This window comes from Blastomyces gilchristii, assembly GCF_000003855.2.
Source record: "Blastomyces gilchristii SLH14081 genomic scaffold supercont1.2, whole genome shotgun sequence".
In the NCBI taxonomy this organism is placed as follows: domain Eukaryota; kingdom Fungi; phylum Ascomycota; class Eurotiomycetes; order Onygenales; family Ajellomycetaceae; genus Blastomyces; species Blastomyces gilchristii.
The window spans coordinates 1,768,094-1,794,235 of NW_003101681.1; the positions used below are offsets into that span (position 1 = coordinate 1,768,094).

Here is a 26,142-nt window from a genome sequence, read left to right on the forward strand (position 1 = left end):
TATCTATAATAAATAGTTAAGTCTTATCTTTACTATTATTCTTTTCCTTCTTTTCTTTGAATTTCTTTATTCTCATAGTGTTGTAGATTCTTCAATTATCTGAAGCACTGTCTGAATTGATTAATTAATAGTTATCAAAGTGAGATCTCTCATATTCAGAATATGTAGATGAGTTTTCTGATTTCTGATAATTTCAGAAACTCTTTTATATACTGTTATAATCACATTCAGTACAGTCTTCACAGATCAGATTTAATATATTGTTACTGATAGTTAATGTAACTGTTATAGCTGTTATAGCTGTTGTAGCTATTATAACTGAGTTAATTACAGAATCTATATTCTACAGATTCTTTTTATCTTTTAAAGAATTAAACTGTGAATGAATTTTCTTCATAAGAAGATCAATATCTAATATCACAGCTGTAAATTTGAAATCCTGTATCTTCTCTATCTTCTTCTAAACATAATTTCTTCAATTGTTAAGTAGAACTGAGTAGAAGATATTAAATATTCATGTATCTGAAGAGAAAGTATTTAATATCTTTAATTTCATAATAATGAACTGAAACTTATCAAAGAATATATATAGATTAATGATCTGTGTATTATTAAGAGACATGAATTTCAGAACTGTCTCACAGTGTAACTGTGTTTTAAGAACAGACTATTTCTATTTAATCACATTTTATAGAGTATAAGTAATCTGATTTTCATTATACTTGAAGAAATGTGGTCTGACACCTGCATTCAAGAAGTTCAAGATGAATATGTAGAGTCATCAGTTTCTAGCATCTTAGAATAGTGCTTATTCATCATCTCTTTATAGAGGGTTCTGAGTCTGTCATTTCTCTATCATATATTAACACTGTGCATTAATCAGTTTTGATTTCATGAAGATGCTTTATATAATGTAATTGAATGTATCAGTTAGACTGTTTAGTCTCACAGTATTCTTGACATCTTTCTTGAATTGAGAGATTGTCTTGCCAACACAGCTATTCAGTTCATAAAGATTGAATTTCAACCTTTCACTGAGATTAGAATTTCATATGACTGTACAGACTGTAAATATAATAGCAGAATAATTGTTAATATTCTGTGATCAATCTGTAGAGAATCTCTGTTGACAGAGTTTTTTCAGTTATAGTTCAAGTTCTAGAACTCTTTGCTTTCTCTTATCTATCTCAAGTATTATCTTAAGATGTTTCATCTCTTAATCTGATATTACTCCATCTGAATAGTAGATATCTGAGTGTTCAATATTCTTATCAAGAGAATCAGTTTCATCAAGCTGTCAATTAGATTGAGAGGCCGGCCTGACCGTGTCAGAAGCTGTATTCAAACCAGCATTGAATTAAGAGAGTGTTTCAACAATGAAGCTTTCAAAGACTTTATGAGAATGTTCACTGACAGAGTATGAGTGTGAAGAATTATTGTCATCATCAACTACAACTGATTCAGTGAAAAGAACACAAGATCATGAACATGTATATGAGTGAGATTGTGTTGAATCTGTCATCTTGATATTCATTTATTGAATCCTTGCTAATATTGCTCTCTTTTCTTACTTTTTTGCAAATGTAATGTGTTTTCTGCAAGTCTCTTTTTTAAGTGAGTAGCAGTATTATTAATCATCAAGATCTCAAATGCATCAATACTAATAGAATAAGATGATTTTAACTTCTGAAGAGTGTATCAAATGAAGCAGTAGTTCAAATAATGATTATATTAACAAGAAATCCCGAATTGACAGTGATTTTGCATAAAAATAAGTCTTATAACCTGTGAAAGGTGTAAAGCTTGTGTGATTGAAAGGTTGCTAGCTTTGTGAGAAGTTATATGATGGAAGGATTAGTAAGCCAGATCACGTGACCTGACACATTGTGGGAGATTGTTGCGGGGTTGAGATGAGATGTCATGAGATGATGTGAGATGATGAAATGATGAACGGGGTGTATTGTGGCGGATGTAACATAAGTTAATCAATCACCTAACACTTGTTTCAACCTAACACTCACCTTTGTAAATCAATTACAATCAACTTCAAATGTTCATATCTCATTGAATATTCAATTAAAACTATTCTAGAAAACAGAACAATAATATGTAAATATATATTATATTGTATTAAATTTTTATAAGAAAATAATATATAATTATTAATCTATTAAACTTTTTAAAATACTATTTTAAAATAAAATACATAGTATCTTTTGTGCCGGTTAGCGGGGCGCCCAGCCCGCTGGGCGCCGTTGTCATTGGTCCGCTTACTGCGCTAGGCCCGTTGCGGCAGCACTGTTGCCACTTCGGGGATGGCGCGCCCTCTCGCCGCTTTTGCGCCCTCTCACGCTGCTTCAACAGCTGGCTGCTCAATCTATAAAAACCTGTCTCACATCCTCGCAACAATCACACACTCTCTTCTCCTCTTTCTTTTCTCTTCCTCTTTCTCTTTCTCTCTCACTTGCTCGCTCGCGCCTGGATGCACTGCTCTCTCCCCCCTCTGCAGAGAACCGGTGCTGTCTTACCCGGCTCTCACCCCTTTTTCTTCCTGCACCTGCGGAGTCACTGAACAGATGTTTGATGATCTCACAGGCTGCTGCTTCATTGATTTCTGAACTATTCACACTGTCTCTCACAGTGTTACTTCACTTAATCTGAAGTCTAGGCTGCTGAGACATCTGCAGTCATGTTACAATAACAATGATCTTTACTATATTATATAATCAATAACTGTGAATCACAGATTGTCAATGATTTATTTTTTTATTTTTATTTTAATTTTAATTTTTTTTTTTTATAGTTGAGCTTTATTCAGTTAATCTATTCTTCTGTACTTTGTTATCTTGAGTGTCTTTTATTCATGAAGATCTGTGTGAAAAAGCAACAGATAATAATTAATTAAGATTATAGAGAAGATCAGTGAGTAAGCCTTCTAAAGTTAAAGTACTTACTAAGCTCTGAGTGATGAAGAATTGTATTACTCTTTAATTTATTAAGATAAACTGTCTTATTTTCTTTTCTTAGTTAATAGTAAAATTGCTGCACTTCTTTTTTAATATTAGTGTATATTTACAGGTTGACTAAGTTGAGATTTCATTCAGATTACATGCTTAATATATCAGAGTTAAAAGTGATAATAGTTATATGTAATTGATATAGAGCACTGATTATTAATCTTCAGATAAGTTTCAGATGAGAATGAATATATCAACAGTTTTAGAGAAGATTCAGAGATCAGAGAAATTCACCTGTTACTTTCTTCTCTGTAGAAGATGATAAAACAGCTGAAATCTCTGTAATAAGAGTAACTATAAAGAGTGACTGAGTCTTCTATAAAATTGCTGATACTTAGTAATCTATTTCTCTCACTCTTGCATACTCTTCTCTCAGACTTAATTCTCACTCTTCTTCTTACTTTCTTAATTCATCTCTGACTCAGAATCTTCTCTCTCAGATTCTTAATCTTCTACTCAGATAGCTCTTGTATTTTATATAAATAACTTCAAACTGTGAATACTGCAGCACTTTAAGTCATTCTTACCGTATAAATACCTTAATTCTCATATCTTAGAAGTTAGAAAACTTTCTCTCTCAGTCTTATATTATAATGTCTCTCTTAATACTCTGCTGCCTCTTAAGCATGATCTTTCTTCAAAGCTATCAGCTGAAGTTTGCATGTCTATTAGTAGTAATACTCAGCTATATACACTGTTAAACTCTCTCTCTCAATCAAGAGAGATGTTCATATTACTATTTAATTTAGAGAATTTCTGACATAATGTATTATCTCTCTATAATCTGATATATTACATTCTGAATTCGCATTTCATCTCTGTCTGTGATGTTTAAGATAATATCTCTGATATACTAACTGAACTACCTTCTCTTGAAAGAGATGTCACAGAGGCTGATATATTATTACTGAGTATAATCAGCTTAGATAATAGCTTAGAAGCTTTCTTCAGACTCTCAGATCTTCAGAATAATATCTTTATTAACTCAGTAATTCTTGCTGATAATATGCTCTGAAATATTAGTGATCTTTATCAGTCTGTTTAACAAGATAATAATCTCACAAGCTCAAAGATTACTTATTCATATTCTGAATCTTCTCTGTCTATGTTCTGTAACACTCTTAATCATTATCAAGAATTCAGAGAGAGGCTTGACTAGACTGACCGTGTGACCGTGTCTGAGACCAGGATCAAACTTTACAGTTGTTATATTGCCTAAAAGCATTACTTCTGGTCATGATTTGTGTTCATTACATTGATTTCAAATCCTGTTATTTCAAATATTAAAGATCTCAGATTCACTTTTCAAATAAAAATCTAGTCTCAGATAAAGAATATATTTGAATTCTTAGTCACATTTTCATTCTGATCTCATTATTGAAAATAATATCAAATAGAATCATGAAATCATTTCTCACTTACATAATATCATAACATAGTACTCATTTGTTGAAAATTCAATAGAGAGTGTTATCAAATATCATTACTTTTCTGAACACAGATTATAATTAATAATATCATTTTAATTAAAAAAAAAATGTAAAATACAAAAAATAATAAAAAAACAAAAAACAAAACAAGAAAAAATCACAACAAAAAAAAAAAAAAAAAAAAGAGAAAGAAAAAAAGAAGAGAAAGAAAAAAAGAGACAGAAAGAGAAAGAAAAATAAAAAAAAAAAAAAAGAAAAGAAAAAGAAAAAAATAAAAAACAAAAATAAAAAAAAATAAAAAACAAAAATAAAAAAAAATAAAAAACAAAAATAAAAAAAAATCAAGATTGCAGAGCTACAGTATTCTTAAAATACTCACTTCTCAGAGTCTTCACAATGTTTATTATCAACTGTGTATCTCTCACAGTGAGAGTAACACAGCTGTGATGAGCTATTGTCTTAATATCATCTAATAAATAATCAGTATATATCTATATAAATGTGAATAATTAGAAAACATACACTTAAAAAGTGTGGCCAGGGTGAACTCTGCTGCCACTTGAATAGCATCAAGAACAGAATGCTGAAATCAATGATTTCTCTCATTGATTTCACAGACAAGATGTGTGAAGATGATCTTGAGAAATATAAGATTCTCTGACTTCTGGTAGAAATGAATCTCATGAAGAGACTCTATTTTCATCATATCAGAGACTGAGTGTTACTAAAAAGTGTTACTTCAATGTATATGCACTTACTGCAGTGATTCACTCTCTGCACATGTGACTGAGAGTTGCAGCTTTCTCACGCTGCATGGCTCTCTCTGAGATGCTGTCATCAGTTTGCAACCCATGCAGCCTCTCAGTTCAGCACACACTGTGCAAATGCAGCTCTGTGTGCTGGGGCTGTGTTGGTCATTATGACCTGATGTGATACTCACTTTTCACAGGCCATGTTTCATTTGATTGAGGGGAAGAGAGGACATGACTGCTGTTTTATTTGAGAGAGAGTGAGTAATTGAATCTGTAGAAGATAATTTAATTTCTTCTACATTTAAAATTTGATTAGTCTATACTCTTCAATTTGAGAGTTTCTGAGAGTGTTTTAATAGTTTTCATACCAGCTTGAAATTAGTGATTGATTGAAGAAAAGAAAAGAGAGAAGAAAGAAATGAGAATAACTTATCTTTATAATATAAAAACAGAGAATTACTGTAATCATTTACTCTAGTAACAAAGATCTGTTTTCTGCATGTATCTCTGATACAGATTATATAATAACTGTATACAAAGAATATCAACAGTGCATGTATTAAATGAAGATAATATTACTATACAACACTGTAGCTGTTTCTGTACATTGCTGAAAGCTGTTAATATTTTCTTTGAGTCTCTTTATATTTGATAAGTCAGTAATATATTTCAATGCACTTCTTCTTTCATTATTATTATTATCATCATCATCATTATTATCATCACTATTATCATCATCATTATTATTATTATTATTATCATCATCATCATCATCATCATTATTATCATTATTATATTATTTCTGGCTGTCTCTTCTGCCTTCACCTCTCTTCAATGCTCACTGAAACCAATTATGTCATTTCTCTTTAAATATTCTGCGGTTCTGCGGACCATCAAGGCGCGTGAGCACTGTCACAGATTGAAGAGAGAGAAGAAGAAGACATTCAAGTGAGAAGAGACAGATTGCAAGACATGTTATAATGTCTTGAAGAGGCTCTGTAAGAGAGCAGAATGATAATGATTTTAAGTAATACTTCTGATAGATTTAGACTGAACTAAGTATAGAAATAATACAGATGACACCATCTGTGAAAGATTGAAGAAGAAGATAGTGAAAAGCCTCATGCAGCAGCAGTGAGATCAGAAGAAGTTCTGAGAATAATTTAAGATCAAGATGAAAAGAGAGAGAGAGAAGAAGAGTATTACTGTAAATAAGCAGTGACAGAAGAAGATTAAGAGAGTGTTGAAGCAGAAGATAAAGAAGCTAAAACTGATAAGTTTTTTATTTATTGAGAGATAATGATTTTTGATAACACTTCTGTTCTCTAATTAATTAGCAGAAGCTGACAGAGAAGGAGGGAATTAAGGCCTTGTTCAGGTCTTGAATGCACTTCATGATTCAGAACATTGAGAAGACAGCTCTGCTCTCTGAGCATGTCAATCTGCTTGCTGCTGAAGTGGAACCTGAGACAGCAGACCAGAAAATGCGGGATTTTAAGGTGCAGATTGACCTGGCTGAGAGAAAGCAGTGAGAACCCTTCTCTGAGAAGGCAGTGAAGAGAGATTTTGAGATGATTATCATCTCAGATGAGAAGGAGAAGAAGGAGAAGAAGAATGAGAAGTGAATTATAAAGAATGATAAGAAGAATGAGAAAGAGAAGAAAGATAATAAGTAGAAAAAGTTTTTTTCTTTTTATATTAGTTAGTTATAAGTTCATAATTATTAATAATTGAAATTAATTTTGAGTTTTTAAAAATTATTGTACAAGTTGTAATCAAGTCAGAAACAATATATATATATATATATATATTTAACTATCATGATTCACAAATCACTATAATATATAAGTATCAACATTTTTTCAACATTGATATTCACAATATTAATATATTTTTAATGATATTATCTGATAATGTAATTTAGTAACACTCTCTTTCATAATATTAATATATTTTAAGAAATATGACAGAGATTAATCAAGATTGTTTGTTTACTTTTATACATCAATGATATTCAATCTGAGTTAGTACTAAAATTATAACTAAGCTAAGAAACAAGATTATTTTCTCTTATATTAATTCTTCTTACACACATCAGTGATCAGTTATTGAAAATAAATTATCATCTTTCTCAAATTATTATCATATCTTCTGAATTCACTTCTTTCACTTCTTTTACTTCTATTGAAGATTCATAAACTCTTCAAGAAATCACTGTGAATCACAAAGTCTATATTGTTTATAATTCAACACAGAATACTCTCTTTTAATTATGATGAATAATTACTTCATTCTTCACATCTGATTCCAGGCTATGAAATTTATGAAAAACTCAACACAAATATCAAGATGAACTATGGAATAATTATTAACAGATTGCATTGCAGATTACTGAAGAGTCATCTCTCTGCTACAATCACTGTAACTTCATTCAGAAACATTTATCATGAACTGATTATAACTCTGAAGAAATTTTCTGACATCTGAAGTCATCAGAATGCAGATAACAAAAGAAAAATAATCAGAAAATTACTACTGAGCTGATAAGTTACTCTATCAGATAACAATTTTTGATAACACTAACTTTCTAATTTGAAGGAAATTATGTGAAAATGACTCTGTATCAGTACTCTGATTTCATAACTCTTATCTGATAACTTCTGTGAATAATTACTTCACATGTGTATATCTCTGAATCTTTCTCTTCAATCAATTGAAAACCTCGAATTTCAAACACTTCTTCAAATGCTTAATTCAAATCTTCATATTTCACATCAATTCTGTCTTCAGTTCAATCTCAAGACACACTACAAAGTTAATATGCAACATCTAGAATCAGAGTTGAAGAATCATCAAAGAGTGTCTCTTACAGTGAATACATGAACTAGTACAAACAATCTTGCATTTATGAGAGTTACATGTTATTACATTGATGAGAACTGAACTTATTGAGAGATATTAATTGAATTTGAATCATTGATCAGTAGTCATACTAGAGATTATATGACAGAGATATTAATAACTGTGATTAAAAATAACTATTGAGATATTAGTCTCAGTCTTCTTACAATTACAACTGATAATGCTGTGAATAACTACACTATGATGAAGAGCTTGAAGCAAAAATTGGCTTTGCATTTCTGAAATGATAAACAAGGTCATATTCTCTGCATTGCTCATATAGTTCAACTTGTGATGCAAACACTGATAAAGAATCTTAACATTGAGATGAAGAATAATGAGATGACTGATTCTTGAGATGAGAATGAGATGAAAGTGATTACTCAAGTAACTTTTGCATTCACTTTATAAAAGATAATGTTTTTTGATAACACTTTTTAATATTGCTTTTTGATAATGCTTTTTAATAACACTACTGTTAATTTTGAATAGATTGACTAATAATTTAAATGTCATAGATTTGAAACATTGCTAATGCAATTTGTATCTCTTCTAAATAACAACAACAATTTCATGATATTCAATAAATAAACAAATCAGTCATATCACTGAATATGATACAGAATGTTAGAATATGATGAAGTTCAACATATGAGATGACTGTTCAGACTCTTCAATTGTATCAGATAATTGATTATTGAGTGCAACACTCTGATCAGAAAAAGATTCAGATATTGAAACTTTCTGATATGAAGTGAACTCAGTTGAAATATGTGATTGATTTACTGTTTCAGTTTTATAAGATAACAAAGACAGTCTCAATCACTCATACACCAATGCTGCAGTCAGTCTGGTGAGTGTATAACAGTTTATTTACTCATCTTGAGAAGCAGTTGAATCACTCAAAAAGAAATTCAGTCTGAGATAATGCTATAGTGCAGACTATTGTTACTGCAAGGAATAAACTGGCATATTACTACAGCAAAATGAAACAATCTTTTGCAGAGTACTATGCTGTAGTAGCTCTACTAGATTTCTTCTGTCAAGTTAATATCTACACTTCTCAAGATTGAACAGAGAAGGAATGAGACTCATATGTCAAATTAGCCTAAGACTACTACAATATCAACTATCAGAGATTTGAATGAGCAGATGTTCAAGATATGAAGATAGTGGAATACAATTCTTTAGTAAGTAACAATCTTTGATAACACTTCATATCACATAGAACTATAATACTAACTTTGAAACAGAACTTGCATACATTGATTGCAACTGAAAATCAGGCAAAACTACATACTTGTAAAACTGAATTTGACTGCTATCTTCAAGATGATCTGATGAATTTACACATCAAATCAATTCTAGAGTTATGAAAAATTGTTAAGAGTATATATTCAACTGTTGCACTGATAGTGTGTGATATTCTGACAATTTCATTGACAGAGGTGAGAATGAAGTGAAAGTTCAACTCAAGTTGAGATATTTATCACTATTGCTGAGGACAATTACAAGGAGAAACAATCAAGAAACTCATGATTATAAAACATAGAATTATCAGACAGTTTAATACCTCTGATCACAGTATATCAGAGAAGTGTAGTTTTCATGAGAAAGTGAAGAATAAACTTGTACAAGAATGTATTTAGTTGTTTCATAAGTGTTATTAATAATTGTTACCAAATTCTGATTATATAAGCAATCACTGAATGAACTGAATGGGACTGATTTTGATCTTCAGTCTCAGTCTCATTCTGATTTTGAAAGAATGATCATCTTTCACAGTTTATTCTGGAAAATTACTCTCATTTCACTGTTCTTGAATTAAATCTGGTCATTTTTCATGTCATTTCTCTCAGAAATGGTCCATTTTCAGATTTTTTTGAGGCTTGGTCCTGGTGAGACTCACGCCAAGAAATGTATGAGATCAGATCAAATGGGACCAAATGTGAAATTCATGGTCCCGGCGGCCAGTCTAGGCTTGACAGCTGAAATAGAAATTCTTAAATGAATGACAATACTCATGTTCTGAATTATCAGCAGATTCACTCTATCTATTATAGTACTGATATTAATATATCTTACTTCTACAGTATAAGTGATGACTTTCTCAGTAATACACAGATCAAGAGATGTAAATAATTATTATTATTATTATTCTTCAATTATAGATGTATGCAGTCAGAGACTATGATATCTACCTGAGAACTTTTAGTTCTCAGGGTTTTTCCTATATCTGTAAAGTTAACTATTATACATTCATCAATTTCAGATATGCAAAATCAGAAAATTCCAGCTCAGAATACAAAAACTGTTTACAAATTGCAGTGTTTTAACATCTTCTGATACTTTGAAATCATTTGACAATATCATGACAAAGGAAAAGAGAACACAGTCTTAAAGATAGACACATTAAATAGATAGACAGAAAGAAATTGAAAGAAAAAGATAAAGTAAAGAAAGACTGTAACAAAACAAATTATTAAAAGATAGTATATAGCTGTTTTAACAGACTATATCTGGTTGATTTCCTCCTCTTCATATTCAGATAATTCTGAATTTAGCCATTTTCTTGTAGCTGCTTGAGTTTCTGATAGAAAGTCTATTAAGTATTTAATTCCTGTCTCAGTTGAGAATAAGAATCTCATATTTAATTGATTTAGATCATACTTCTCTTTCAATCTGACTCTGAGACTATTATATAATGCACAGTGCATTACAATATACTCAGAACTCTCATTTATATTGCAGAATGAGCATTCTATTGAGTCAAATCTATCATCAAATCTTTGTATATAAGATTTGAAATAGTCATGTCCTAGTTTCAGCTGTATTATAGATGAGAATATTTTCTTTTTACATTTAATTGAACAAGATTTCCACTTGGGTTTTGTTTCAAATCTTGAATAATGTATACTCTTCTTTTATTTCTGCCAGCTTTTATTTCACTTGTTTAAACAAGATTCTTTTATTTTTCTCTTTATAAAAGATCAGAACATAATTTTTTGAATAGATCTGCTTAATTCTGCACCCTTTTTTGCAGCTGAATCAGCCAATTCATTGCCATGAATATTCATATGAGCAGGAACCCAGTGTAGATGAATTATCAGCTTTGATATTCTTCTCTTTTGAATTTTCAAAACAGAGTTTAAGATCAGTTTAAGATTCATTTGATCATTATGAATCTGACTATTTCTAAGTCTTTTTAAAGCAGCTTGACTATCAGAGAATATTCATATCTCTTTTAAACAATTTCCTCTTTTATAAGATTTTATTTCAATGAGTTTGAAAGCTTTCACTATTGCAAATAGTTCAGTATCAAAGACTTCACATTCACAGTCTAGATTTCAGAAATCTGAGATAAAATTGATATTATCTTCAGTATAAGCAATGTCTGTGTCTAATCTATTCAAGTTCTCATTTTTTGAGTCATCTGAATAAATCAGAATAGAGTCTTTTATATTGATTGTAGAAATTCTCTTCAAATGCTGTTCATATTCTTTCTCTTTTGATAGTTCACTTATTTATAAGTCTATAAAAGATTCAAGCTTTTCTCTCCAGAGAGATAACTTCTCATAATCAACTTTTTCAATATTTAAAGAAGAAAATTGATTTTTAATCAGAGAGCATAGTCTGTACAGTTGAGAAGACATTTTCTTTGAAGAATTATTTTCATTTCAATCAAGAAATCTATTTCAATCCAGTTCATTTCCAGAGTTAATTGATGGAAATGAAGAAGAGACTCTTTCTCTGATTATATAATTTGAGCTCATCTTTACAACTCTCAGAGCATAGTTCATACAGGCCTTTTCAAATCTAATAGCAGAAGAAGGAATTGAAGCTTCAATTTTCATTGCTTTAATAGAAGATGATTTGAATGCTTTCAGAATTCTTCTCAAGACTCTGTTTTGCAGACTTTGAAAGAGTTCAGTGAAATTCCCTTGATTATTTCATCAAACTTGAACTTCATAATCAGCTACTGATGTAATACAGGCTATATATAACTGTCTCATAGTCTGGAAGGATAGACCTCTCTCTGTATTTGATAGTCTGATTATGTTATTCAATAGTCTTTCTGCCTTGACAGTTCTTTGTTGTATGTGATATTTAAAATTCAACTTGAAGTTTAATCATACTTCTAATTATTTGACATTTACACTGGGTTTAATCTCTCTATTTAAAAGAGTTAGAGATAGTTCTTTCTCATTGAATCTAGAAAAGAAATGAATTAACTCAGTTTTATTCATATTAAATTGAATTTGATTGATATCTGCTCTAATAAAGATTTCCTTTGCAGCTTCTTCAATTACTTTCAAATTCTCTTTGATAGTTTTTGAGCTGTAAACTAGACTAATATCATTCACATAACTCAGAGATCACACTATTCTCATATTTCTATTTTTGAATAGATATGCAGTGTATATTGCAAATAAAATGAGTGAGATTGAAGATCTCTGTGATACTTCTATTTTTATCTCAGTCTTGTCTTGTTTCATTTCATCAAAGAAGAGTTATATAATTCTTTTAGATATAAAACAGTTAACTCATTTTATTAGAGAAAGTAACAGTTTTAATATCTTCAATGTCTGAATTAACTTTGACTTTGAAACATAATCAAATGCTTCTTTTATATCAATAAAAACTGCAGTTGAGATCAGACTCTCATACTTTGCTATTTAAATATCATGAACAACTGAGAGAACAGTGTCAATTGCAGAACACTGTTTTCTATCTCTCATTTATTCACTGAATAAAAGAGAATCACTTATAGAGCTTATAAAAAATAGTCAAGTAGCTATTATCTTTTCTAAAACCTTTTCTAGACAGTTCAATAGAGATATTACTCTATATAACTTAGGAATTGAAGTTTTTCTATTAGGTTTTGCAAGAATCACTTCAGTGGCTTCTCTCCAGCATTCAGAATGATATTCATTTTTCAAGAGATTGAAAAAGAGCTCAAAATATTCATTCTTTAAGTAGGAATATGTATTTTGAATAATCAAGTGATTAGTTGAATCAGAACCTGCAGCAGTTTTAACAGAACTTGAGAAGATAGCTGACTCTAATTCATCTTGTGTAAGATCAGATCATTCCCAGTCATTTTCATCAATGTAGTTGAGAAGTGATATATTGTCTTCCTCTGAATCTGAATCTGAATCTGGTGAGTTCTGAAAGAGAATTCTCATGAAAGCTTGACATTTTTCCTCAAAAGAGTTTACTGTATATGATTCATTCTGAAACTCATATTCTAAGACTGGAAGTTTTGCTACACTTCTTGTTTTAGTATAGTTAAAAGCTTTAAAAACTTCCTTCTCTTGTGCTTCTTCAAGAAATTTATTCCAGCAGTCTGTTTTAGCTCTTTTAATATCTGAAAAATATTCATTTCTGACAGCTTTGAACTCTTCATCAGATATTACATTATTCTTTCAATCTCTTCTAACAGTAGCTAATTCTTTCCTTTTAGATGAGATATTCTCATTTCATCAAGGTTTTGAATACTTAGAAGATTTTCTCTTTGAAATATTATCTCTAACACTTGTTAGAATAATAGATGTAATAAGCTTCACTCTATTCTCAAGCATTTCATTTGAGATATCTTGATCAGAATTCTAATATAGCTCATTCTGTCTTTCAGATTTTAACAGTTTTATATCTTCTTCAACTACTTTTCAATCAGCTTTTTCAAAGTTATAATGATTAGAGAGAAGAGGATTTTCACTCATTTATTTTTCACTCAGTTCAATATTAAATTGAATAATCTCATGATCTGATTCTGATGTCTCATTTGAATCAATAAACCAGTTTACAAGTCTTCTTTTCATTAAATTTTGTGATATGAAGATTAGATCTATAATAGACTTCTGTTTCATGCCTTTTCTAAAGAATGTTTGTTGATCAGACTTATTAATCAAATCTATTGAATGCTCAAAGATTTATTCAATCAGATTATCAGCTCTCACTGCTCTCTTGCATTCTGAATTTCATCAGAGATGATGTGCATTGAAATCTCCTATAATTATAGAGTTTCTTGATGAAGTTATGTTCAGAAATTCTCTATCAATTATTCAGATATTGTTATTTTTCTTCAATGACTTTTCATTATAGATATTTATGAGCTGTATAGTATTAAACTCATTTTCTTTATCTATAATATCACTCATCAGAATATCAGGGTCAGACATGATATTAAATCTTAGATTAAATTAATATCTTGATCTCTTTCTTTCATAGATCACTACTCTTGACTTTATCTCAGACTTTTGAGATAGAAAGCAGTAGTAGCTTGAATGAGAAATGATGTAATTTTGCTCAGCATTAAAATTCAGTTCCTGAAGTAGTATAAAATCAACTTTTTATTCAAATGCAATTTGAAGATAAGAATAAATACAATTTGAGTTTCTATTCACATTATTTTGAATAAATGTGATTTTTGAAGAGTTTTTAAACTTTTTTTGTTGTTTTTATTGTATATTCATACTAAAAGAGAGTAGAGATAGAGTAGGATCTAGTCACTATCATCAGATAGTAGATTATAACTATTTTGAAAAGTAGAGATCTCAACTGCTTGCATTATATCTAGTTTATTATCAGAGTCATTTCTCAATTCTCTAATCTTAACAGAAGTTTGAGGATTCAAATTCTATTTACATTTAGTGAGAGAATTGAAGTTTGAAGATTTAGATAGTTGAGAGTTTCTTCTTTTTGAGCTTACAGTTATAAGTCTACTGGCTTGACTCTTCTCTTCAGTTCTAGATTGACTTTGAGCTTCATCTTTTCTCCAGTTCTTTTGAGTTCTAGAAGCAAACATACATTCTTTTGAGCTAGATATATATTTTTCTTTGCAATTAGAGCACTTAAGCAGAGTGTGTTGACATATTTCATCTCTTTTTGAGCATATTTCACATTTATGCTCACTAGTTTTGTGATCTCTGACACAGAATGTACATTTTAAGTCTCTAAAACATGAGATTGTAAAGTGTCCATATCTTTGACAGTTTGAACACTGTGTTTGAGCTTTGAGATTCATTCTTGAGTCTTTGTATTCATGAACTCTCATTTTCAAACCTGCTACTCTTACTTCAGAGATCTTTGACTGTTCAAGTGTTTTTATATATACTAGAACAGAGGCATTTCTCCTGCTTTGTCTGAACTCAATTGAATTTAGTCATACAGGCTTCTTTCTCAGTTGAATAGAGTTGTATTCTTTCAATTTATTTTTAAGAAGTAGCATTCCTTCTTCACAGTCAAAAATTTCAACTGGAATATCATGAAGAATGAATTTGTCTCACTTTTCATCTCTCTCAGATAGAATTGTTATGTTTAACAAAGATTCTACTACTGACTTTCAGAGATTCTTATTCTGAATAAGGAATTCAGCACTGAATTCAGGCATTGTAGTCAGAATGATGAAGTTTTCAAAAAATGATGACTCAATTGAAGCTATAACTGATTTTTGAACTTCAATATCAGTCATCAACTGAGAAAAGAACTGCTGATTAATTTCATTTCTGATTCTGAAAATGAGATTTGAGTTTAGCTTGTTTCTTTGCAGAATATCCTGATTTGAGACTTTGAGAATAAGTCTTCTATTTCTGAAGATTTGAAAGTTTTTCTCTTTTTACATTTTCTTTTTCACTTTTCTATGAATAGAGGTATGAACAGTATTCTTCTCAGTTTTCTCAGGATTTTGAGCAGGTTTTGAGACAGCAGGTTTAGAGACAGCAGATTCAGCTGCTTAAGCATATGTTTTCTTCTGATTCAAAGAAGAAGAAGAAGTAGGAAAAAAGAAAGAAGAGCAAGATAAAGAGTCAGTGATTGTACAAGGAATTTTCAATGTTTTTTGAACTGTGTTTGAGATTCCAAGTTTGAACTTGATCATCTTCTGTAGTTGTCTAGCCTGAGTATGAAGAATTAACAGAACTTCTTCATTCATCTCACTCAGACACTGCTTTTCAAGAATCTTGCTTGCTTTTTCAAGTTTCTGTATTTCAAGAACTTGTTGTTTCTCTATTTCTTCTTTCTTTCTTCTCTTCAGAATTTAAATCTCAGGAATAGCATTTGAGAAAGCATCTTTTTCCACATCAACTGAGTGTATTTTTGAACTCATTGTTCTCACTCAATGAAAAGTCAGTCAGACTGTTTCAATTGAGATATTTCTAAGTCTGTTTTCAATTGAAAAGTTGGTCAGACTGTTTCAAAAGAAGAATAAAAGACTTTTATGTATAAAATACCTGATTTTTTTCACACTAGTTCAGTAACTAGATTAGATTTTTGAAGAGAATCTAATAAACTAAAATTGATTTTTGAGATAAATCAATAAAATCTTTATAATCTCTTTCTTGGGATACAGTGAGAAAGAGTATGATATCAATTGATAATGAATCAGATGATATGACAGTTTTTGAGAGAAAAACTGACAAAAAATAAATCAATTTTTTGCAGAGAAATTGATTAAAACTATTCAATTTTATTCTAAATCATTCAATTCTCCTCACACAACAAGTGTGCAACTCAAATCAGTTAATAAAGAGTGTAAAAAAGAATTAAGTATTAATGAAAGCTCTTCAGCCACTGAAAAAGTAATTCTTACTTAAAAGAATATGAAATTATAACAGAAAACAGCTCTGTTTTTTATTCTTTGTAAGAATATTGTATAAAACCCAGAGAAAAACACCTTACTTTTTCAAGAGAAGTAAAAAACTATTTCTAAGATCTTTTTTTTGCATTAACTGCTGCAGAAGAATGAGATAGAAACTGCTAAGATATACACTACTGTATACTCTCTATCAAGACTTTCCCTCTTCAGAGTCTTGATATTATAGAGAATATAAGTCTGTTTCTATATAATAATATAAATATTGCCAGCGGGATGTAGAGAAACTGATTATTTATATCTCAAAATAGAAGACTTTGTCAATGATTATATTAATATAGAGTTAATTCTCAAATTCAATAGAAACCTAGTATTGCTGTTCTCAATCCCTTACAGAATCTATTGAATATTGAGATATTAAAGCTAGATTTAATATATCTCACTGTGCAGGGATCAAAGGCTCAGTCAGACCTTGAAGTATACTGATTTTATAGTTGTTGGTGTGCTGTTGACTTGTTGTCCACTGATTATGTATTGAATGCTGTTGCCGAGGTATCTTTTTGTATTGTTCTGCCGGGGATGGGCCAGATTGAGAGGGGTAGTACAAGGGTGAGACTTGGTGTTGAAGTCTAGATACACTGATGACAGACCGTGGAGGTTGCACTTCAGAAGAGTCCGTTGATTATGTGCTTGATATTATCGCCGAGGTATCTTTTTGTATTTTTCTGCCGGGGATGGGCCAGATTGGGAAGGGCGGTACGAGGGTGAGACTTGGCGTTGGTGTTTTGGAACATCAAAGATGGACAGGGTTTTCGCGGAGGTCGCTCCTCGGATATCTCCACAACTACAGGTCGGGGATCTTCCAAAATCGAGAAGATTGGTGCATATGGCTAGGTCTCTTCACCTTACAATTTGTATGGCACTTTGGCCCGGGGTTGTGGTGTGGTAGGGGAGAACGGGGGATAATCCCACACAGGAGTTTCGAACAACGTCCGGTTCACGTTTGGCTGGATAACTCCACCACCACACAGGGTATGCGGTCGGCGATGGGGTCAGAATGCTCGTATGATCGAGGGCTTTTCGATGGATCTATCGGCGGGTTCTTATTCGAAAAATCGAGCGAGTTCGTGGTGGAGCGGTTGACAGATTTGAGAGATGTAAATAAGAGTCACAGCAGTCAGAAGAACTAGCTGTAAAGTGACTTTATATTGTCTCTGTATTATCTATGAAAGATCTCTTCACAGCTCTTCACTCTTATTTTCTGTTACTGCAGCTTGATAAGTGTCTGCAGTTTCTTTCTTAATTATTTGAAGATGTTTTGATGAGTTATATATCTGACTCAGCATCAGCAATGTAAGAAGATGAGAGTGTGTGATCAGTTAATCACTTCACTTCTCACAAGATCAGAGAAACTCAGTGTGAGTATAGTAAGAGAAGAAAGAGTTACAGAGACAAGCTGTGACAATGACTCTCTGAGAAGAATACATGACTTCTGAGTATAATGAAAAAGTATCAACTCTGACTGAAGATGAAGAGATGTTTTTCAGTAAGAACAGAATCAGTACTGTATCAGCAGGTATCTACACTTCAGAAATAAGAGAGAGAAATGTGTACAGCTGAATCTACTGATGTCATAGTAGTATCTATAGCTCTGAAGAGTGAGACATAATGCTTATTTATATATATGAAAGTGATATCATGATCAATTATAAAAGATGATCTGTCTCTTTAAGTCATTTATTAATGACTCTTAATAGGCAGGTGAGAGTGATCTTATCTGATCACATTCTTATCTTTCTTCTCAGAGGTCAACTGTACACAGTTACAGCTGAATGATACTCACTCTCTTGTCTCTCTTTCTCTCTTCTCTCATAGTGATTCGCATGTGACAGCTGTGAAATAAATGCTGTTGCTGCATGAGTTCTATTTTCAGACTTTGTTCTCAGATATTGTTGACTGCTGTGCTGTGCTTTAATACCTGAAGAGAGTAACTTAAGACAAGCACTCTGTGACAGTTTCTTATTTTCTGATATATATAGAGAGTTTTTCTTCTCTCTTGAATTCATCTTTCTTTTAATTTCTTTCTCACTTCTCATTCTACATCACTACAAGAGTGAAACCTGCTCAGAGACTCTTATCAACTCAAAGACAACTAAATAAAATTAAAGAATCTATTTCCTCTTCACTGAAGCTCTTCAGAATTCTTTTTTTTTCTATTCACAGCCTTCTTACAGCATGAGCTGTTTCTAGTAAGCTGCATTTTCAGAGTATAATCATTCTTCAATTATAACATCAGCTGATAGTCTCTGTGACAGGCTTTATAGCATCATCATTATTAGTTCAGATACAGAGATAAATGAATATCAGCTTCTGATATAAAAGCTGCTGTAATATGACAGAGCCGAAGCGGTGACTAGTCAGTGACATTATATAGAGATAGTTGTTTGAGAAGCTGTATAAGTGAGCTTGACTATCTTGCTTGAATAGTGAGCTTGTAGACTACAGAGTTATTGTGAGAATATCACAGATGTGATACTTAGTATACTAAGAAGATTGTATAAGACATGCAGTAACTCTTGTATATATTTCAGTAGAAGAAAAATAAATTGCTGACTTCTTTAATAAGAAGTCAGCATCTAGCTATTCTATATAGACAATGAGTGAATACTCTTCTTTTATTTCATGAGTAAGAATAGCTGGAGTGATATCTCAGTAGTGTCTTATTATCAAGAAAGAGTAATCTGCTGATCTTATATAGAAGTGAGGTTCTTATATTCATCAATCAGATCTTTCTATGATATATCTGAATGATGTCATAGAGTGATTGAAAACTGATTCAGACAGAATGAAATCATTCACATGAAATTAATGAGCTGTGTGAAACTGTAACAGAGTCTTAATATGACTGAGAGTATGATAATACTCTTCTCTTTAAGAGCATAGTTCTGATACTCTTAAGATTATCAGATTAGAAATTATCTTTGTTGTATAGCAATGATTATTAACTGATTAATAGTACATATGCTGCATGTGATACAAAGAAATAGATAAGTTTTTCTACTGACTGTCTAGGTCTTTCTTTTCTCATCTTCATTCAAATCAAACACATGATAAGTGAGTTTCTTATATATTGATTTGAAATGTGAAAAATGTAGTTAATAAGTGACTTGCAGATCTCTTAATATATTCTGTTCTATATATGAAATTCTCTGTAAAAGTGATGTGTTTTAGAGACAAAGCTAACAGTAGTGACAGAATTTTTTGAAAAGATTTCTTCTCTCTGTGACACATTTTTCTCCTCTCTTCTCATCTATAATAGTGAGTGCATGAGAGCATCATTCTTGAGAGATAATAAGAGGCTTATTCTGATGTTTTCTAGTGAGTAAACATCTTCATGATGCGGCTGTGATCTTCATGACTGTTAAGAAAGCCAGATTGAAGACAGCAGTGTTAATGAGCTGTGAGAGCACTGCTTTTATTGTCACACCTTCTTCTGCTTCTCTTGCAGCTGCAGTGATAGTTGTCATATCTTGCAGTGAGATGTCATCTCTTCTGCCAGCTGATGTGTCTGTGTCCGGTCTGTTTCCTGCCTCTCTCACTGCCATTGTGATGCTGCCTCCTCTCTCAGTCAATATAATAATGTATGACCCTGTGTGATTATTTGAAGAGAAATCTGAGAAGAGCTTGATTTCAAAGACAGTGACTCTGAGAAGCTCAATCTGTAGTTCTTCTCCTGCAGCATGCCTGAGCTCTGCTCAGACTGCTGCTGAGTTGAGTCTGCAGAGTTCTGCAGTTTCTTCACTCTCTCTCTGTGAAGAGGCTCTGATACAGTCTCTGATTAACACTGCTACTTATCTGCACTGTGTTAAGCAGTTGAAGAAGAGAGGGATTTTATACATCTATCTCTTCTCTCACTTCTGTTATTTTCATTATATCTGTAACAATGACTTCTGTCTCTCTGTAAGTATTACTTTACAGAAAGATATCATATCAGCTCTGACTAGAAGTCTAGATACTTAAGCAGTACAGAGTGAGAGTCTCAGAGCTTTAAGTATTGATGAATTCTATTAAGACTGAAGAGATCTCTCTTACTCATCTGTAAAAAAAGATGAAAGTGTGAATCTCTGAAATGAAAAAATATCTCAGAATAACTGATCTTAAGAAGAGATCAGTCAGTGCTGCTGTTGAAAGTATCACAGAGATTAATTACTGATTAAAGAGAATCTCACTTCAATTGAAGCAGATGACTGAGATACTTTATAAATTAATAAGTTAATACTTTAAGTATCTTTTATACTCTTCTACAGCATGCTCTTCTGCAGTGCTGCAGTGCTAACTTCTCAGCAGATAAAGATATCAGTGTTGAAGACTTTAACAGTGAAGAATGAGTTTGATAAGAGTATAATTATTGATAAGTAGACTCTGAGATTTCTTCTTTTTACTTTTTCAGCAGGCTGCAGCTCTATTAGAATAGCAGTAGTCTGTGAGTTGATAATATTAATTCTTATTGATTTCAAATATCTCTTTCTTTTCTTATTAATCACTTCAGGAATTTTACACTTGTATAGTCTCATTAAACTTCTAAAAAATCCTTTGAGAGAAAATAGAAGAAGAGTGCTATAGAGCTTATAAGATATTAGCTTATCACTGTAAAATCATCTCTAAAAACTCTTTAAGAAAAAATGAGAAGTCTTAAGTAGCATTTCTTATTCAATGTCTCTGATATATAATAGAGTAATCTCTACTAGCTGTCTTATAGCTTACAATCTCTTTCTCAGCATTTTTCAAATACTCAAGTGATTCTCATGAATTCTCTGATAATAAATAATTTTCTCATTTCACAAGATATTGAAGCTTACTGTAATATGTTTATTTATTCAATATTTTCTTCATAAGATATTCAGTATCACTCTTAATCTCAATATTATTCAGTCAAGATAGTTCTGTCTCAGAGTATTACTTATAAAGCTTTAAATAGAAAATGTGAAAAACAGAATAAATTGATTTCAATTCTGTGAGTAATTTTAACTCATATATCTGTTTACTTATCACTCTTGTTACTGAGAAAGGTTCTAGTCATCACTCACTGAGCTTTTTACACAGTCTTATTATCTTGATATTCTTTGCTGAAAGTAGCACTTGATTCTCTATTAAGAACTTTATTAAAAGATGTTTTTAATTATAGTATTTTATCTGCTACTTCTAAATATAATGAATACTTTTTACTGTCTTCTTATGAATTTTGTTTAAAAGTTTCAATCTCACTTTTACTTCTGATACTGAGAAATACTCTGTTCTCTGTATCTGTTTAATATTCTAACTGTCTATTCTTCTCTTTGAAATATCATCTGTGATGTCACTGAGTAATGAAGAATTGTATTCATAATAAGCATAGAAAAGAGATATCTTTAAGATTGCATTCTTTGCATTATTATATATGAATTCAGTGATCAGAAGATGTTTGAGTTAATCATTCTGATAATATAAATAGAATACTTGAAGATGCTGTTCTAGTGTCTGATTCTGATATTCAGTCTGATCATCTGTCTATGAATGAAATATAATACTGAGAAGACATCTTATTATAAGATGATAGTAAAAAGTCAATCAGTATTTACTGATAAAGAGAAATTCTTAATCTATTATCAATGATTTTGAAGCACTATGATTATGAATGATAGTATCTAAAAACAGGTCAGTCAATTCAGAGATTTTAATCTTTTTATAAATAGAGATATATCTGATCATCTTCATGAAGTGATTAATAATAATTAAAATTGAGTCATATTCTTTGACTCTTGTCAACTTCAGCAGATCAACTATAAAATTCATTGATAGATTCTGTTATAAGCTCTTTGAAACAGACAGTGATATCAACTCACTGTATTGCTTATACTGCAGAATCTTTATTCTTTGATAGATATTATAAGTCTTAATATACTCTTTGACATCTGTTCAGAGCTTGTCTCAAATATATTTATATTTTAGAAGCTTCTCAGTCTTCTCTAATCTGAAGTGCTCTATATGAGAATTATTATGATAAATTCTCAATAACTTCTGATACATCACTCTACTATGAGAAATAAAGACTGAATTATTCAGTAGTAGAAGTTTATATTCTTCTAGTTATCAGTGACTTGATTTCTTAGCAGTATCATCTTACTCAGAGTCTGTCTCTTTTAAGTTTAAACTGAATTCTTTCTTCTTCAACTTCTGAATTCAAGCTGTAGTAGAGACATTCCTCTTCTATAACTTATCAATGAATTTCAAAAGTAGTCAGATTGAAAGATTATAGACTGTTTCATTCTTTATTAGTTCAATAATTGTAAGATATGATATGAGAAGCTTATGATCTTCAGTGTCAGTTCTCTGCAGAGATCTGAGTTTTCTTTCATCTTCTATACTGAGTTATGCAGCTGCCTTACCAGCGCTATTTCTGAGCTTTAGAGAACTTTAATCCTCTGCAGTCAGCTTCTTCTGCAGTGATGATAGAGATTCTTTTATAGAATTCTTCTCTACATTAACAATATTATAATCAGACTGTCTAGATAGTGTATTAACAGAGTTAAGCTGATCTGAATAATATTGAATATAGAAATCATACTCTGAAAGCAGCTCTGCTCATCTGACTTGACATTCTGTCAAGCTCTTTGTTGTCAAGAAGTAATGCAGATTTGTATAATCAGTGAGAACTTACACTGAGTACTTACTACTCTGAAGATAATGTCATCAGATCTTAAAGAATTTAACAATTACTAACATCTTCTAATCATGAATATCATATCTTCTCTGTGTGAGTGATAACTTCTTAAAGAAGAAGATCACTGATCTTTATTCACAGTGTCTTATAGACTCTGTGAAAAAGTCTTCTCTCACAGATAATTCATTATCTATTTTCTCAGAAATGATTATTCTCTGATTCTTTCAATGTTGAAAGGTCTTCAGTGTTAACTGTGAAAATATTTCACAGATCTTATTTCTGAATGCATCAGTCTCACACTGACTGAGTAAGTCAGAGTTAAAGTGATTCAGTATTGTAGCATCTGTGAAAGCTTGTTTCAATTCTGTAAACACCTATGTGATATCTTGAATGAGAATAAATGATTCTGTTTTTCTGTCTTTCACACTTCTCTTTAACAGATCTGTAAGAGGGACAGTAATCTGTGAATATGCATAGATAAATCATCTATAGAAATTCACAAATTTCAGAAACATCTGCATCTCATGATATGTCTGTGATACTAGCCAGTTCTCAATGACAGAGACCTGACTTCTGTTCATTGAAATGCCATTCATCTCAATAATATAATCTAAGAAATCAATCTCCTGCATGTAGAATAAGCATTTTTCAGTGTTTATATAGAGTTGATACTGTCTTAAGTGACTCAACACTTCTTGAACATGAGTATCATGTTCTTTCTCTGATTTTGAGAAGATTAGAATGTTATTCAGATATACTATGCAGAAGACATTGACAAGGCCCTGCAGTGTCTTATTTATATAGATCTGAAAGATGGCTGAAGCATTACAAAGATTAAAAGATAAAACAAGATATTTAAAATTACTGTACTTGATATGAAAAGCTGTTTTCTAAATATTATCTTTATTAACTCTGATTCTATAATAGACATTCTGTATATCAATTTTTGAGAATATCTTTACTTCAGATAATTGATCAATCATCTCATCAATTAATAGTAATAAATAGTGATTCTTAATTATCATCTTATTAAGGCCTCTGTAGTCTACACATAGATGTAGTCTATCATTCTTCTTGAGTATAAAGAGTATAGACACTTCTGTCAGACTCTTTGATGAATATATTCAGTTCTTTAATTACACTTTCTCAAGATATTTATACAGAACATTCAATTTCTTTACAGACAAGTTATAAAGAGGTCTGTACAGTATCATTATACTGTCTTCAAGGTGAATCTTATATTATATCTTGATATCAGGAAACTTCACTGCTTCTCTTTCTGAAAAGACATTCTTAAAATCTGTAAAGAGATATTATATATATCTATCTTCAATGACAGATACTGCTGCTAATCTTGCAGTGAGAGTGATAACTTTTTCATCTATCTTCAAGTCTCAGTTATCTGTTACATAGTATATTGACTTAATCTTTTTCTCAAGATTCTTCTAATGAAACTCTTCAGATTTCTCTATCACTATCTCTTCATTAGTAAGACAGTATCATCATATCTGAGTAACTCAGTTAATGAGAGAATTGTTTTCTCTCAATTATAGAAGATCTAGAATGATATTCTCATCTATGATATTAACTGTATGAAGAAGCAGACTGCTTTTCTTGAAGATTTCTTCTAAGTCTGTGATTATATACTTCACTTAAATTATATTAAAACAGTGATATTTTATTTTATTAATAAATTTCATATAATCTGATAAGTCTATCTTCTTTTAACTCTTTATTAAAGAAAAGAAATAGAATATGAAGTTAATATCTGTTCTGAAGTTGAGTAGACATCTCACTGATATCTTCTCATTTGAGATATATATTATAATTGTAACATGAACTCAGAGATATAAGAATTATTAATTCTTCATTTCTTTCTCTTCTTTATCTTTCATAAATATATTTGTCAGAAGAGAAGTTAACTTTAAGAAGATATCTTCTCAGTTTCTTCTCTTCTTCAGCTTCTTATAATTACTGATATAGTGATTATCAGCTCTGCAGTTGAAATAGAGATCTTTGTTAAATCTTTTTTAATATTTCTTCATAGTAAGTGAAGAATCAGAATACTTGAGATTCTTCTTTACTTTCTTCACACTGAAGCTGTCATAACACTGTTTAGATTCTGTTATCAGTTACTTAGAAAGAGTCTTATTGACCTTTTTCTTAGAGAATTGATTATTTAAATAGATTCAGAAAGTCAGGTTGATAAGCTCAGTGTAATTAATTGATAAACTCTGATATTATAATATTATTATCTGCATCTTATAAGTCAGCTTTATGAGATAAAGCTATGTTTTTAATTGATTCAAATCATCAGTTAATTTCTCTTAATATTCTTCAAATCTTGTATTGAAATTGAAAGAATTCTCATTATCTTATTAATATAATAAGTTAAACTGCTATGCTGCTATGAAGCTGCAGTTACAGTGATCTTTGATTTAATTCAGTAAAAAGTTCTTGAATTCTTCTTAAGTTATAACAGTATTAATACACTCAAGCTTTCTCTTCTTGATAACTCAAGTAGTTGTAGAGATGTCTTCAAGAAGGTTGATAGTATATATTACTTATATCTTATGAGTATTATACTGACTCAGATTAAGGTGAAATTTCTGTTTAAGAGTACAGATAAAGCTGTGAAATTCAGACAAGATATTTCTCTTATATCTCAGAGAATCTCTGATTTTAATCTCTCTATCTTTATAATAAATGTAGATGTGTAGAGGCTGTGACAGTGATAGAGCAGTTGAAG

At 30.8% G+C, this 26,142-nt stretch overlaps 2 protein-coding genes across 2 annotated transcripts; one reads left to right on the forward strand and one right to left on the reverse strand.

Annotated features, from left to right (window-relative positions):
• Positions 1–17,334: 17,334 nt before the first annotated feature.
• BDBG_16282 (uncharacterized protein) lies at positions 17,335–17,883 on the forward strand (the record flags this gene model as incomplete). Its single annotated transcript, XM_031724268.1, has 1 exon — positions 17,335–17,883. The coding sequence occupies one exon, from the start codon at positions 17,335–17,337 to the stop codon at positions 17,881–17,883; it is 549 nt and encodes a 182-aa protein (XP_031576244.1).
• Positions 17,884–20,085: 2,202 nt separating this feature from the next.
• Positions 20,086–20,298, reverse strand: BDBG_16283 (uncharacterized protein; the record flags this gene model as incomplete). The annotated part of the gene is made up of 1 exon (XM_031724269.1): positions 20,086–20,298. One exon carries the CDS (start codon positions 20,296–20,298, stop codon positions 20,086–20,088), a length of 213 nt encoding a protein of 70 aa, XP_031576245.1.
• Positions 20,299–26,142: the final 5,844 nt, after the last annotated feature.